Consider the following 14,988-nt stretch of genomic DNA (forward strand, 5'->3'; position numbering starts at 1 on the left):
GAAAAATCTCCTTTTGATAAGGAGATTTTTGAGGGTCATAAGAGGAAAAATTGGGACTCCAGTCCAGAGCTTGGTCAAAAATTTGATTAAATTTCATGAGAATTAAAAAATTACAGGGAAGGAGTTCGAAGATTACAGCTGAAAGCTAGCTCATAAATAATGTGATTTTTAAAACAAAAATGTTTGGGTGCACATTAAAGAACAGAGGCAAAAACTGTGAAGATATTTTGCCATTCCTTCGTCTTCACTGGGTCTAACTCATGGAACTCTTTACTGAGCAACTCTTATCGGAGTTTCCATGCTTAATTGTTTCCCCAAACACCTTTACCTGCTTAGCAGTTAGTTTGGGGGTTAAGAAGACAATTGTTTAAGCAGTGTTAACCATGTTCATTACCACCCTCCCCACCTTGAGTCCCGTGCTGAACCAGAGATGCTAAGCAAGACCAGCTCATTTAGAGGCTTCTCGACAATCGGCCATCCCCTTGCAGTAAATAACCTTGGCGGAGCCGAGTTGCTGAATAGTGGTTTTCCAGTTGACACATGCTGAGATTTCACACCCAGAGCCCTGCCTCTTTGACCGTCTGGCCAACAGCCCAGAAATGAAAGTTAAGCTCTGTAACATTTTTGAATGTCTTGGGGAAAAAACTGCAGATGCTGGTTAAAATGGAAGGTAGACACAAAATGCTGGTGTAACTCAGCGGGTCATGCAGCATCTTGGGAGAGAAGGAATGGGTGACGTTTCAGGTCGAGACCTTTCTTCAGTCTGAAGAAGGGTCTCCACCCAAAACGTCACCCATTCCTTCTCTCCCGAGATGCTGCATGACCCGCTGAGTTACTCCAGCATTTTGTATCTACCATTTGTGAATGTCTGTTGGTTCTGATGTTGTTGCACTAAGGATATTATTGGTACAAAGGTGCACAAGGATTAAATTTGTATCAGATCAAAATATTATTTAATCCATAATTAAATCCAAGTTCAGAGTTATATCAATTGTTTTTAGTGGTTAAAATAACAGCCAGTGTAAGTGTACAGGTGTTTCAGGGCTGATATTGTTTGATCTTGATTGGTGCTCCTTCATCTGTTCTCATTGATTTCAGTTTGTCTTACTGCCTTTTATTCAAAGACATTGTATAGATACATACATGAAAGCCTCTACTTGACTAATTCAGTCAACCTGCACATAGTGTCTCATTGTTTGTCCTCGTTATTCTATTTCTCAATGTAATTTTCTGGTTTTGATGCTTTTTCGCTCTTGTCTCCACGCCTCTTGTTATCTTTGTTTCCACAATCTTATCTGGTTTAGATGTCCTGTTACTCTTTCACTCTTTTTCTTATGTACCCTGTTGCAGCGATTTTTACCCAGAGATCCAGCAATGATATTTTAGTTCTCAATGACAACAGGTTATCTTGCTTTTAAAAATTATGACTTTATAATTGTAAATTATAAAATTGTTTCGATGAAAAATAAGATATTGTACATTAGGCTGCAATTTGTAAAGTGACTAATCATGTAAAGGACACAAAGTGCTGGAGTAACTCAGTGGGTCAAGCAGGATCTCTGGAGAACATGGATAGGTGATGTTTCGGATCGGATCTGAAGAAGGGTCCCGGCACAAAAGGACACCCATCCATGTTCTTCAGAGATACTGCCTGACCTTCTGAGTTACTGCAGCACTTTGTCTTTTTTCGTAAACCAACATCTGCAGTTCCTTGTATCTGCCGCTGTCATCTTACTAAACAATACAATGCGTGATTGAGGAACTTGTAATGTACTTTTCTCTCGCAGGATATATTTAAGCAGGCAACAGAAGACAGACTGACAAGTGCTAAAGAGTTGCCGTATTTTGAAGGTGACTTTTGGCCCAATGTGTTGGAAGAAAGTATCAAAGAGTTGGAGCAAGAGGAAGAGGAGCGCAAGAGAGAGGAAAATAACACTTCCAGTGAGAGCACTGATGTAAGTTGGGATGTTATTCATTCATTATCTAAACGGCAGTGCGCTGTGGACCATCAGTTGGTGCCCCAACAAATGCACGGGCCATTGGAAAAATGGCAAGTGTGAAGTGGATTAAAGAAGGAAAAAATTAAGCTTCAGAAAATAAACGATACCTCTTCCCATGTGCCCAAGTCTGGGAAATTACACTAGATCTCCTGGTAGTTTGAGAGATTACCATCTGTGGTGCTGTTCTGGGGCTTTCAGTAATGCTGTTGGGAATTTCCACGGGGTAGAGTGCAAATTGCTACGGAATGGTCCGGGGGGGGGGGGGGGGGAGCGCATTAGTGAAAGGTCCGGGGGGGGGGGAGCGCATTAGTGAAAGGTCCGGGGGAGGGGGGGGGAGCGCATTAGTGAAAGGTCCGAGGGGGGGGGGGGGGGGGGAGAGCGCATTAGTGAATGGTCCGGGGAGGGGGGGAACGAGACTCCCTTTCTAGCATTGACTTTAAATTTTGTTTTGTTAACCATTTGATTCTGATCACAAAAATCATCTCTTAAGTATTTCCAAATAGACCTACTGAAATGTCTGAGCTTCCAGAATTTCTTCTCGCCTGATATACTTGATACACCCGCTATCCCCCACTTGGCCAAAGTTTGGTTTTCATTTGGGCAGAAGTCCTGTGGAATTTAGCGTTTTTTTTTAATTGCGTTCCATCAAATGCCACAATAAACACTGGCCTAGGTCAGATGTTTGATTTATAGTTAGTTAACTACGAGTAGCAGCCCTGTGATACTTTGGTGGCCCAACTCTATCATTTGTTAATACCCAATGCTCATTTGGACATATAATAATAATAATAATAATATTCATTTATTGTCATTGCAACGAGTACAACGAAATTAAAAAATAGCCAATCCTGACGGTGCGTAAAAACATATATGCAATAAATGCAAAAACAAATAAATACAATTATATTAAGTACAAAAGTTTTAACAGTGTTGCCTAGTGCAGAAGGTAATGTTCAGTTCTCGTATGGCCCTGGGGTAAAAACTGTTCTTAAGTCTGTTTGTTCGGGATTTGATCGACCTGAAACGTCGACCAGAGGGCAGATGAACAAACAGACGGTGGCCGGGGTGGGATGGATCTTTTATTATTTTGCCTGCTCTACTGAAGCAGCGTAGGCTGAACAGGTGCTCCAGGGAGGGCAGTGAGCAGCCGATGATCTTCTGGGCCGTCGTGATGACCCTCTGAAGGGCCTTCCTGTCCTTTTCTGAGCAGCTGGCATACCATGTGGTTATACAGTATGCCAGCACACTCGATGGAGCAGCGATAGAAGGACATCATGAGCTTCTCCTGCAGGTTGGTCTTCCTGAGGATCCTCAGGAAGTGGAGTCTCTGCTGTGCCTTCTTCACTGTGGTGATGGTGTTGGTAGACCAGGTAGGATCCTCTGCGATGTGCGTACCCAGGAACCTGAAAGCGGGTACCCTTTCCACACAGACCCCATTGATGTAGAGTGGGTCGTATTCTGCACTGGTTTTCCTGAAGTCTATTATAAGTTCCTTTGTTTTGGAGGAGTTCAGGACAAGATTGTTCACTGAACACCATGCTGCCAGCCTTTGGATTTCATCCCTGTAGGCTGTTTCATCTCCTCCTGAGATGAGTCCAACCACAGTCGTGTCATCCGCGAACTTGATGATGGTGTTGGTGGGATGGGTGGGGGCGCAGTCGTGAGTGTAGAGGGAGTAAAGGATGGGGCTCAACACACAGCCCTGTGGTGAGCCGGTGCTCAGTGTAATGGTGGAGGTGAGGGCCTATTTTGACGGTCTGGGGGCGGTTGGTCAGGAAGTCCTTGATCCATTGGCAGATGGTTTGGGAAAATCCAAGGTCAGAAAGTTTGGTGACCAGTCTGCTCGGGATGACCGTGTTAAAGGCAGAGCTGAAGTCGAGGAAGAGCATCCTCACATAGCTCTCCTGGTGTTCAAGGTGGGTCAGTGCCGTGTGAAGAGCAGTGTCGATGGCATCCCCTGTAGACCTATTTGCTCTGTAGGCAAACTGGTATGGGTCGAAGGTGGGTGGGAGGCTGGCTTTGATGTGCTGCAGGACCAGTCTCTCGAAGCACTTTGTGATGACCGGTGTGAGTGCTACCGGACGGTAGTCGTTAAGGCCGCTGATGACAGACATTTTCGGCAGTGGGGTGATTGTGGCGGACTTCAGGCAGGGAGGGATGGTGGATTTTAAAAGGGACAGGTTGAAGATTTTTGTGAAGACCTCAGATAATTGGTCTGCACATTCCCTCAGCACTCTGCCCGTCACACCATCGGGGCCTGCAGCTTTCCTGGGATTCACTGCTCTGAGCACGCGCTTAACATCATACTCCTGCACAGTGAAGGTGTTGCTGTCAGGTGCTGGAGAGGGTGTTATGTCTGCCACTGCAGCTTTCACCTCGAAACGAGCAAAGAAACAGTTAAGTTCCTCTGCCAGCGAGGCGTCGCCGTCGGCAGTCGTGCGGTTGCTGGTCTTGTAGTTGGTGATGTGCTGGATTCCTTGCCATACCCGCCGTGGGTCATTGTTGGTAAAGTGGTCCTCAATCTTCCTCTTGTAGGACGCTTTAGCATCCTTGATGCCTCTCTTCAGGTTGGTTCTAGCAGCACTGTATAGAGCTCTATCACTAGACCTGAAGGCGGTGTTACGGTCCTTGAGGAGAGACCTGACATCCTTTGTCATCCAGGGCTTCTGATTGGGATACAACCGGATACGTTTGTCAACGGTGACATTGTCAACACAGTTTTGGATGTAGCAGAGTACAGTTGATGTATACTCCTCCAAGTCCTGATCCTCAAAAATATCCCAGTTGGTCCTTTCGAAGCAATCCTGCAGCTGCGAGGAAGCTCCTTCAGGCCATGTCTTAACAGTCTTTATGGTGACTGGAGCTTTCCTCCTGAGTGGGGTGTATGCTGGAGTTAAGAATATGGACAGGTGATCTGACTGCCCCAGGTGTGGTAGTGGTGCTGACCTGAAACCCTTCTTAATATTTGAATAAACCTTGTCTAGTGTGTTTTTCCCCCTGGTAGCACATCTTATGTGTTGTTCAAGTTTCGGGAGAACTGACTTTAGGTCTGCATGATTGAATGAGTGCATGAGTGGACTGTGTTCATGTTGACAGTCTACAAGCTGACAGGTCCAATAATTAGCGACAGTACCTGTATTTTAACAAAGGAAAGCATAGATGGCATGCTGTTTGATTGTGAGATGCAACTGAATCTACATTTGCTAATACATTCTAGTACCCCTGTAGTAGTGTCTGCAAAGAGAGTAACAGAAGTATCACAAACTGGTGGTATGTGGTTAGATATGAGCAATGATTCACATCAGTGGCCATCAGAAATCATGTGTTGCCAATCTGGCCCTTCACCCAGGGAAATTATATACCATTCTATCGCTGATCTGACGCACCTCACAGCCCTGAACATTTGAATTCCCATTCCACATTTAAACCCAAATGGTTTAAATAAAAAACATGTTGAAATCATTGAGCCTTCATTCCATACTAAGTTTCTCAACTAATTCTGATTTACCACAGTTAAACCAAAAGACGCCTTTCTGACAGGTTGGTGTCATGTTTCACATGAACAGTTTAATCTGCCCCTCTTGGAAAAGATTTGACACTCAAAACTGAAAATAAATCCCCCATCTTGGGCATTGCTGCAGAGACTGAAATCAAAGGATATATTGCTTCCCGAGCTGTAGGCATTTCTTTCTCAGCTTTGGGGGGTTGAGATACCACAACTAAAAGCATGCCTACTGTTTGACTGGGAAATATACCTTGCCTCATCACAGTCATGGAGATCTTGAACCAAGAGACTGCAGTAGTGGCACGGAGGCGCAACGGTAGAGTTGTTGCCTTGCAGCACCGGAGACCCGGGTTCAATCCTTACTATGGGTGCTGTCTGTACGTTCTCCCCATGACCGCGTGGGTTTTCTCCAAGATCTTCGGTTTCCTCCCACACTCCAAAGATGTACAGGTTTGTAGGTTAATTGGCTTGGCATAAGTGTAAATAGTCCCTAGTGTGTGTAGGATAGTGTTAATGTGCGGGGATCGCTGGTCGGTGCGGACTCGGTGGGCCGAAGGTCCTGTTTCCGCACTGTGTCTCTTATTTTGCTTGTGAAATTCTATTCTATTCTGTAATTTACATTTTAAACCAAGCATACACTGAACTTCAGAACACTGAGATGGAAGTTGCTTTGAGCAACTTAAACCTGGTTAGCACACATTGGTCCACTTAAGATACAAAGATTAATTCTGGCTTTTAAAGTGTAAAACCATACTCATGGGTTTCTTAGGATCTCTAAGTCTGAATGTAATAAGATATGAAGCTTCGATAATGTTTTAAATTGTTATGTTCTTGTGAAAAGAACCACCCTTGCACTTCTGTAAAACAAAACACTGGATGTGCACTCTTCTATTCTTATTGAAAGTAAGTAACATTTATATTAATTTATCCAAAGACTGACCAGCTATGATGATTCTCATTACCTTATCTTGCATGAAAATGTCACAATACAAAGGTACTACTGCAGTACCTGAAGTATGCTCCCTCTTACTGAACTTTGAGATCTGCTGGTAATTTTCTGGCATATGTTTCAGCTGTACTGTTTTAAACAGCATCGCGTATAAGGAGGTAATGGATATGCAAGACCCGTCTTATTGCCAGGTCGGCTTCACTTCTGCCCTGAATTCTTCCTGTCTGCTCCATTCAAGTGGAGAACTGGGTTGACGTGAATTTGCGTTTGATGTAACTTTACAAAATTAAAATAAACACCAAAAATTTGTGACTGTCAATTTGCATTTTTCCAGGGGAAAAAGGGAGACAGCAAAAATGCAAAGAAAAAGAATAATAAGAAAACAAGCAAGAATAAGAGTAGCCTGAGTCGAGGAAACAAGAAGAAACCAGGGATGCCCAATGTGTCTAATGACCTCTCCCAGAAACTCTACGCTACCATGGAAAAGCACAAGGAGGTATGTTTCTGCTGTTCCTGTAGTCTTTTTGTATGTAATTGCTGATTTTTTCCATTAGTTATGCATGTCTCCTTGTATCAAATAAAGAATATGCTGCCCCTCTGATTTCCTCCTCTTTCTGTGCCCATTAGATTTCTAAAATATGTATCCACACACCCTCAAGGTTAAGTGAGAAGACACTTGCATACCATGAACATTTATCGAAACATTTTTTTGATGGACAAACTATGCAGACAGAATTTACCACTGAGCTACTTTAGCTTGTTTGAACCAAAGCAGTGGTGCTGGTGTTTACTGTTCTGTTGCTGTATGAAGGCATGCATAGCAATGATAGTCCCTGCATTAAAATAGATGCTCGGTTTTCATGCTGCAACAAGAAAGACCTTCCCCTGGCTAGTCCCTTGAGGTTGTGAATGACTTGCTTCCACTTGAGCTCTGCAGTGGCTGATGAAGCCAATGTGGGACCTGCTGAGCCTGCCACAGGTAGGTGAGGAGATGCTTTGCTGGGAAGCTGAGTAGGTTGGGAGGTGAGCTCCTTCCACCGTTTTCTTTGGGCTTCTTGGCTCCAGACAAATGGATTTGTGGCTCTTACTGCTCCGACATTTTAGGTCTGAGGTTCTCGGGACTCGGTTGAGATGTTGCGTTTTATTTCCCAAGGTGGTTTTGAGAACGTTGGTCTTTCTCCTCTTGTGTTGGGCTTCAGAATAGGCTGTCTGAGGTTGGGCATCCAAACAACGTTGGCCTGCTCATCAGGTAGCAAGGACTTGAATGCAAAGGATGTTGCCTTGGGAGTGGACATTGGTCCACATATCCTGTCAGAGGATTTGGAGGGTTTTGTGGGGATACGGTGGTTCTATCTCTTTGTTCTTACTACTCAGAAGCTTGGTGGGGGGGAAAGGCCATGGAGCTTAATTACAGTTTTGGGCTTAATATTCAGATACATTTCCTCTGTCAACAAAATTTATGATGGTGCGTTGAACACGATGCAGAATTTCATCATCAATGTCTGCCCTCACTGGGAGGAGGCTCCTGTACGAAGGAGAATGGAAATATTTTCCTGGATCTTTATTGTCGGAGTGTGATGTTGTACAGCTGATGTGGTCGGTAGAGAACCTTTACCTCTGCAGATTTAACCATTAGGCCCATTCCCTTGTATGTTTCAAGGAGTTGAGCCATTGCCAATTTAAACTCCTTTGGTAACGGAGAAATATACTTCTGGCTGAGAGAAATATACTTGCCCTCTGCACTTTTCAGACAAATTAAGCTGTACGCATTGCATTGATTTTAAAACATTCCACTGCAAACTTTAATAAATCTAATGTCCACTGCAATCTGTAAGGAAACTGAAAATAAATAAAAATGGGCATTTGGTTGGACAAAAGGTTTAAATCTGTTAACTGCTAACAAAATTTTTTTTTAAAAATAGAATTAGGACGAAATCTGGAAGTACTTAATTTGTGCATGGGATGAACAACTGGAACCAGTCGATGTAATGCATTTCAGGCCATACTATAATGCTACGTTGAGAATTATTTTGATGATAAGGCAGTAAGATGTCTGTTAGTCCCAGTAGAATAATTCTCAACCAGTTAGGTACTTTGTACCTGCACTAAATAAAAAAAAAAATTTAAAAGGCTTTTATTTGTGAATGATGAAGATGCTTGGTTTGAATTCTAATTGTCTAATCGATCTTGTTCCACAGGTGTTTTTTGTGATCCGCCTGCTTGCGGGTCCCAACTCAAACTCATTGCCAACCATCCTAGATCCTGATCCTCTCATCGCCTGTGACCTGATGGATGGACGTGATGCCTTTCTGACACTGGCAAGGGATAAGCACATGGAGTTCTCATCGCTGAGACGAGCCAAGTGGTCAACCATGTGCATGCTGGTGGAGCTTCACAACCAGGGCCAGGATCGCTTTGTATATACGTGCAATGAGTGCAAACACCACGTGGAGACCAGGTGGCACTGCACTGTTTGTGAGGTGCGTACTAGTGTTAGTTTACAATTCCAGTTCACTCTTTCCAGTAACTTAATGGCCCCTGTAAAGTTGCCCCTAGAGTGCAGGGAGTGGATGAGAAAGTGGGAATACATGGAACTAGTGTTAACGGGTGATGGGTGGTCAGTATGGACTCGGTGGGCCGAAGGGCCTGTTTCCATCCTGCATCTTCAATCAAAACATATGTTTGGGATTATAAAGCCAGGGTTTATGGCTACTCATTCCATTACTTAGATTAGGAATTAGATCGCTCTGGAATGTTTCACTGAGACTAACAATTGCTCATTCTTTTACCAATTTAAACTGTCTTGGAGTCAAAAGTACTTGTTAGCTGTTCAGCCTTTCAAACCTGTTCCATTCTTTAAGCAATGGTTGATCTGTACCTTGGTTCCATTTATCCTTGATCCACTTGATAATTTACCTTAATACCCCTTGTTCACACTTTTGACAATTTTAATTGCTCCTGTACTTTTTCACCTTTTAAGGCATGAGAATTCTGTCACCCTTTGTGTAATTTTTTACGTATTCCAGCCAGAAGTATTGCAAGTTCTCTGCAAATACCCCCATAGATTACTCCTCATTCTAAGTATAATTAAATCACCATCAAACTTCCCAAATTCAAAGTAACACAAACAAAATTTGCACAACCGTAATCCCGTTGCTGTTTGTGAAATAAAGTTTTCAGGGTTATCATTTGAGAATCAATGATTTTGTGCACCAGTTAAGTTGCAAGAGTTGTTGAACCATCTTGTTTTTCTTTGCCCTAGGATTATGACCTCTGTGTCAACTGCTATAACACTAAAGGACATGAACACAAGATGGAGAAGCTCGGCCTTGGCCTGGATGATGAGAGCAACTCGCAAGGTTCAGAAGCTAGCACTGGAGACTCAAGGCGGCTGAGCATACAGCGTTGCATTCAGTCACTGGTCCATGCGTGCCAGTGCCGCAATGCCAACTGTTCTTTGCCTTCCTGCCAGAAGATGAAGAGAGTGGTCCAGCACACCAAGGGATGCAAACGCAAGACCAACGGCGGCTGTCCAATCTGCAAGCAGCTTATTGCACTCTGTTGCTATCATGCCAAGCACTGCCAAGAGACCAAGTGCCCTGTGCCGTTCTGTCTCAACATCAAGCACAAGCTTCGTCAGCAACAGCTACAGCACCGTTTACAGCAAGCCCAGATGCTCCGCAGGAGGATGGCCACCATGCAGCGAGGTGGCGTCGGGCAGCAAAGCTTGCCATCCCCGAGCGGCACTGCTCCCACTACACCAACAGGACAGCAGCCCAGCACCCCAAAGACTCCTCAACCCCAACCCCCAGCTCCACCACAGCCCCAGCCGCAGCCCCAGCCTACGCCACCGTCTAACATGCCTCCCTACAACACCATTGCAAGAAGTCAACCGCAGACCCCTATACCTCAAGGCAAGCCAACTGGTCCGGCAGTATCTGCAACCCAAGCCACACCACCTGCCCAGCCTCCACCACCAGCAGCTGCAGTGGAAATGGCCTTGCAGATTCAGAGAGCAGCTGATGCTCAGCGTTTGATGGCACAGCAGCAGCCTTTCCAACGGCCCGGCGTAATGAATCCCCACATTGCGCCCATGAATCAGATGGCTGGGATGAGCATGAACCCACAGCAGGCGCAGAGAGGCCCCACTCATGCAGATCAGGGAATGGGACCAGCCAGCATGCAGCAGGCACAGTGGGCCCAAGCTGGAATGGCCCAGAGTCAGCAGCATCCACAAGGAATGCAGAGACCAGTCATGCAGATGACCCAGCAAGCCCTGCAAATGAACATGCAACCCCAGCCACCACCACCCATGAGCCAAGTCACACCTGGAGTGCCTCAGCCCAATCGAGGTGCCATTCCCCAGGGAGCCCTGCAGGACTTACTGCGGACTCTCAGGTCCCCAAGCTCCCCAATGCAGCAACAGCAAGTGCTTGCTATTCTCCGCTCCAATCCCCTGCTTATGGCCGCTTTCATCAAGCAAAGGGCAGCCAGGTATCAAGGAAGCCAGGGCCAGGCAGGCATGCAGGGGCAGCCAGGAATGCAGCCCCAGCCAGGGATGCAGGCTCAGCAGGGTCTTCAGGGACAGCAAGTCATTCACGTCAACCCAGGCATGCAGAACATGAGCCCCATGCAGTCTGGCGTCCAACGGCCCAACATGCCGCAGCAACAGCAGCAGCAGCAACAAAGCATGGGTGGGATCAATGCACAAGGACAGTCCATGAACATGAGCCATCCCAGCATGAACTCCCAGTTCCGGGAGCTTTTGATGCGAAGACAGCTCTTGCAACAACAGCAGCAGAAGCAACAGCAGCAGCAGCAGCAACAGCAACAGCAGCAGCAGCAGCAGCAGCAGCAACAGCAATCGAGCCCTGGCATGGCCGCTGGAATGGCTAATCAGTTCCAACAACCTCAAGGTTCTGGTTATCCCATGCAGCAGCAGCAGCAGCAGCAACAGAGGATACAGCATCATATGCCCATGCAGCAGGGAGCCATGGGCCAAGTGGGGCAACCCATGGGACAGATGAGCCAACTTCCGCAAGCAGGAATGGGGGCAGAGGTCACTTCAAGTCTCCACCAGGCTCTCCAGCAGCGAATTCTCCAGCAGCAGCAGCAGCAGCAGCAGCAGCAGCAGCAGCAGCAGCAGATGGGTTCTCCAGCCCAGTCCAACTCCATGAGTCCGCAGCAGCACATGCTCCCTGGCCAGGCCCAGTCACCTCACCTCCAGGGCCAGCACCCATCCTCTCTTAGCAACCAGGTACGGTCACCGCAGCCCGTGCCTTCGCCGCGCCCGCAGTCCCAACCACCTCATTCCAGCCCGTCGCCCAGGATGCAACCTCAACCGTCTCCACATCATGTCTCGCCACAGACTAACTCCCCACATCCGGGAATGGTAGCTGCCCAGGCAAATCCAATGGATCAAGGACATTTTACAGCTCCGGACCAGAGTGCAATGCTTTCCCAACTTGCTAACCCTGGAATGGCAGGCTTACATGGTGCCGCCAGTGACCTTGGCTTGGGTTCTGACAACCCGGACTTAACAGGCACAAACATTAATCACAATACACTAGACATCTTGTAGCATTTTGGGAGCAAATTCTCATTTTTCGTCTTTACTTAGGGTTTTTGTACTGAAAAACAATTTTGAAATTTCTAGGGAGGACAATTGTCCCAGAATTCAACAAACTGCAATTTATTGAGGAAAAAAAAACTGAGGGATGATATTATACAAAGAATATATTTTTTGTTATAACTGGTCAACAGCCAGTCCTTTTTTTTGTTTTCCTATTCTGTTATTTCAATTGCAGATTGCCCATACCTACATTTTTTTTAAGAAAAGGAGAGTTGAATCCATATTTTTATTTTCTAACTTCAAAGAATCTTGTAAGCATTGTCCATTAATGCAAAGCATTTCACAGAGAAAATACAGCCTGCGTTACTGTATACACTTGTTTTTTTGACGACAGTGGATTACCATACTTCTTGTGTACCCCCTTCTTCCCTTAATTTTTTTTCATTTCTATACAAGGGTTTGAACAGAAATTTCAAAGTATTAATAATTTGTACAGGTAGATCGAGAGACTATTGCACAAACTGGCAGCTGCCAAATGTCCTGCGGATGTAGAATATTGTGGGGTTTTTCAGTTTAATGGTGACATTTTACTTTTTTTTTTTTTTTGGTGAGACGATCGAAGGATCCTTTAGAAAAAAAAACTGTGTGGCTGATTTTATTGAAAACATCCCTTGGTTTTTCCTCTTTCAGACTTCTGTGTAAAACTTGAAAATGGGCAAGCAGAAAAAGAGAAAAAACCTATCCAGAAACATGTAAATCATGCAATTTATTGATAATTACTTATAAATATGAACTTTGGATCACTGTATAGACTGCTAAAATTGATTTCTTTCTTATTTACCATATTGTTGAATAAACTGTGTGCAACAGCGACACGGCCTGTTTTTAATGGATGCTCTCCGCATGTTATGGTGCTTCTCAGGCAAACGTAGAACAAAATTGTGTTTTCTTTTGGTGGTCTGGATTTGCAGATTATTCATCCTGTGGTCTCGTTGGTGGACAGCGAGCCCTAATCAGGTGATCTGCAAATTCTTCCGGGTGATTTATGAGGGCTGATGACAGAAGACGGGGATGTTTTAACAAAAACCTCCCCAAATGGTGTTCCTCCACTGATCCCCAGGACTGAGACACTATTGGGATAGAATTTTTTCCAACTATTCATTTTTAAGTTAACCTTCCCTTGTTTAAGAGGGAGGAAAAATATCGAATTGCAAGTTTTGAGGAGAAAATCTGCTTTCAGAATCTGCACAAATACCAACCGGATAAAGAAGGTTAAACAGGTTACAGCTCTGATCTTTTATTGTAAAGTATCCACTTAGCTCAGTTGATAGCCCATTTACCTCGAGTCATGTTCAGAATTTAAATCTCGTGATTAAATTATAATTGGGATGATGCAGTATTAGTTGAAGCATTGTTGGAGGTGCTGCCTTTGGAGACATTCTGCCAAAGGAATGTTAGAAGATGCCTGAGGAGAAGGGAGTTTCCCTGTGCCCTGGTCAACATTCAACCTTCAGCAGTCTTCACCAAAGTCCATGTGATTGTTAGTCATCCATCTTGGATCTATTCTGTGTTTTAAAAAATGAATCTATTGGTTGTGAAGAACTTCACAAAAGGTGTGTCTGAACCTGTCCTCATTTCAAAACATATAGCACAATGTTTGGCCTGTGTGTACTGTCTACCAATAGCAAAGTGCTGGAGGAACTCGGTGGGTCGGTCAGCATCTGTTGGAGGGAAATGGACAGACTGATGAAGAAGAATTCCAACCCAAAACATAATCTGCCCATTCCTTCCACAGATTCTGCCTGACCTGCTATATTCCCTCCAGCAGTTTATATTTTGCTCAAGATTTCAGCATTTATCGTTTCTTCATTCTCCCAAACGATCCTGCTATTAATCAATAATGCGGCATTGAATTTGGACGGAAAGGAATGTTTCTTGCTCATCATGTAAAAGGAGGGAAAGATATCCTTCAGCAATTGTCCTGACGTTATCAACACGCTTATTGTACCAATTTTCCATTGTTCATGCAAACATTCTCTAGGCTATCGTCCAGAAAAGTGGTCACACGACAAACGCAAAAGAGTGCTCCAGTAAAGTGCTGGAGTCCTAAGCAAAAAATAAAGTGCTGGAGGAAATCAGCTGGTCAGGCAGCATCTGTTTCAGAGATTGGTGAGCTTCATCCTCTCCTCCACTCATGTGAAGAAGGGTCCCGACCCCAAACATCACCTGCCTATTTCCCTCCACAGACACTGCATGACCCATTGAGTTCCGCCAGCAGATTGTTCCTTACTCTGGTGATATCATTTTTCTATTCCGTTGCAGCTGCCCAAAAAGCATCAAAACTTGTTAACTGCACATGTACTGCATAGAAAGCATTGAAAGTTCAGTACCTCTGCAGATATATAGTAAAGTATTATGGTACTTGAATGTGATTTTTTGGCAAGATTGTCCCACAGATTGGCCATTCCCTGAGAAGGGATTCAACCCCATCAAAACCAGCACTGTTGTGTGAGAGCATGTATGAGCGCACACGCAAGGCTACCTTCAAGATACAAAGACCTTTAAAAATGTACAGTTGGAGAAGAATATGTTCTGGTTTATGTATTATTTAACAATGTTATGAAAATGAACTGACTGTAATATGATTCTATCTTAAAATTTAACATTGGTATACAAGCACAGTTTGTTCTTCTGCTGCCCACCAAACAGATTATGATCACTTTTCATTTAGTTTGTACAGAGTATTCCGGTGTATCATTGATCCCGTGCTAAGTTGTGCATGTCCTTGGAACTTTTCATGATAAAACCATGGAATCATTTTTATTATTGCACCAAGTCTTTGTCGATAAGTAGAGTTCCCATGTTGTTGCAGAGAGATGCACAACAGCAAACAAAAACTGCAGAGCTATAAGGAAAATGGGACTTTTTTTGATTCTGCACTGGTATAAAAGGTCAAATGCGC

General features: G+C 44.5%; 1 protein-coding gene across 2 annotated transcripts in view; it reads left to right on the forward strand.

Moving 5' to 3' along the window:
• Positions 1-14,785, forward strand: part of ep300a (EP300 lysine acetyltransferase a) — a 92,027-nt gene extending 77,242 nt beyond the window's left edge. For both annotated transcript variants that reach the window (XM_078430689.1, XM_078430691.1), the window contains 4 exons: positions 1,788-1,955; positions 6,789-6,950; positions 8,653-8,934; positions 9,717-14,785. In XM_078430689.1, coding sequence (XP_078286815.1) covers positions 1,788-1,955; positions 6,789-6,950; positions 8,653-8,934; positions 9,717-12,035 — 2,931 coding nt within the window. In that variant the 3' untranslated portion in view covers positions 12,036-14,785. The remainder of the gene's footprint in view (positions 1-1,787; positions 1,956-6,788; positions 6,951-8,652; positions 8,935-9,716) is intronic.
• The last annotated feature ends 203 nt before the right edge of the window (positions 14,786-14,988 follow it).

This window comes from Rhinoraja longicauda, chromosome 40 (genome assembly GCF_053455715.1).
Source record: "Rhinoraja longicauda isolate Sanriku21f chromosome 40, sRhiLon1.1, whole genome shotgun sequence".
Lineage (NCBI taxonomy): Eukaryota > Metazoa > Chordata > Chondrichthyes > Rajiformes > Arhynchobatidae > Rhinoraja > Rhinoraja longicauda.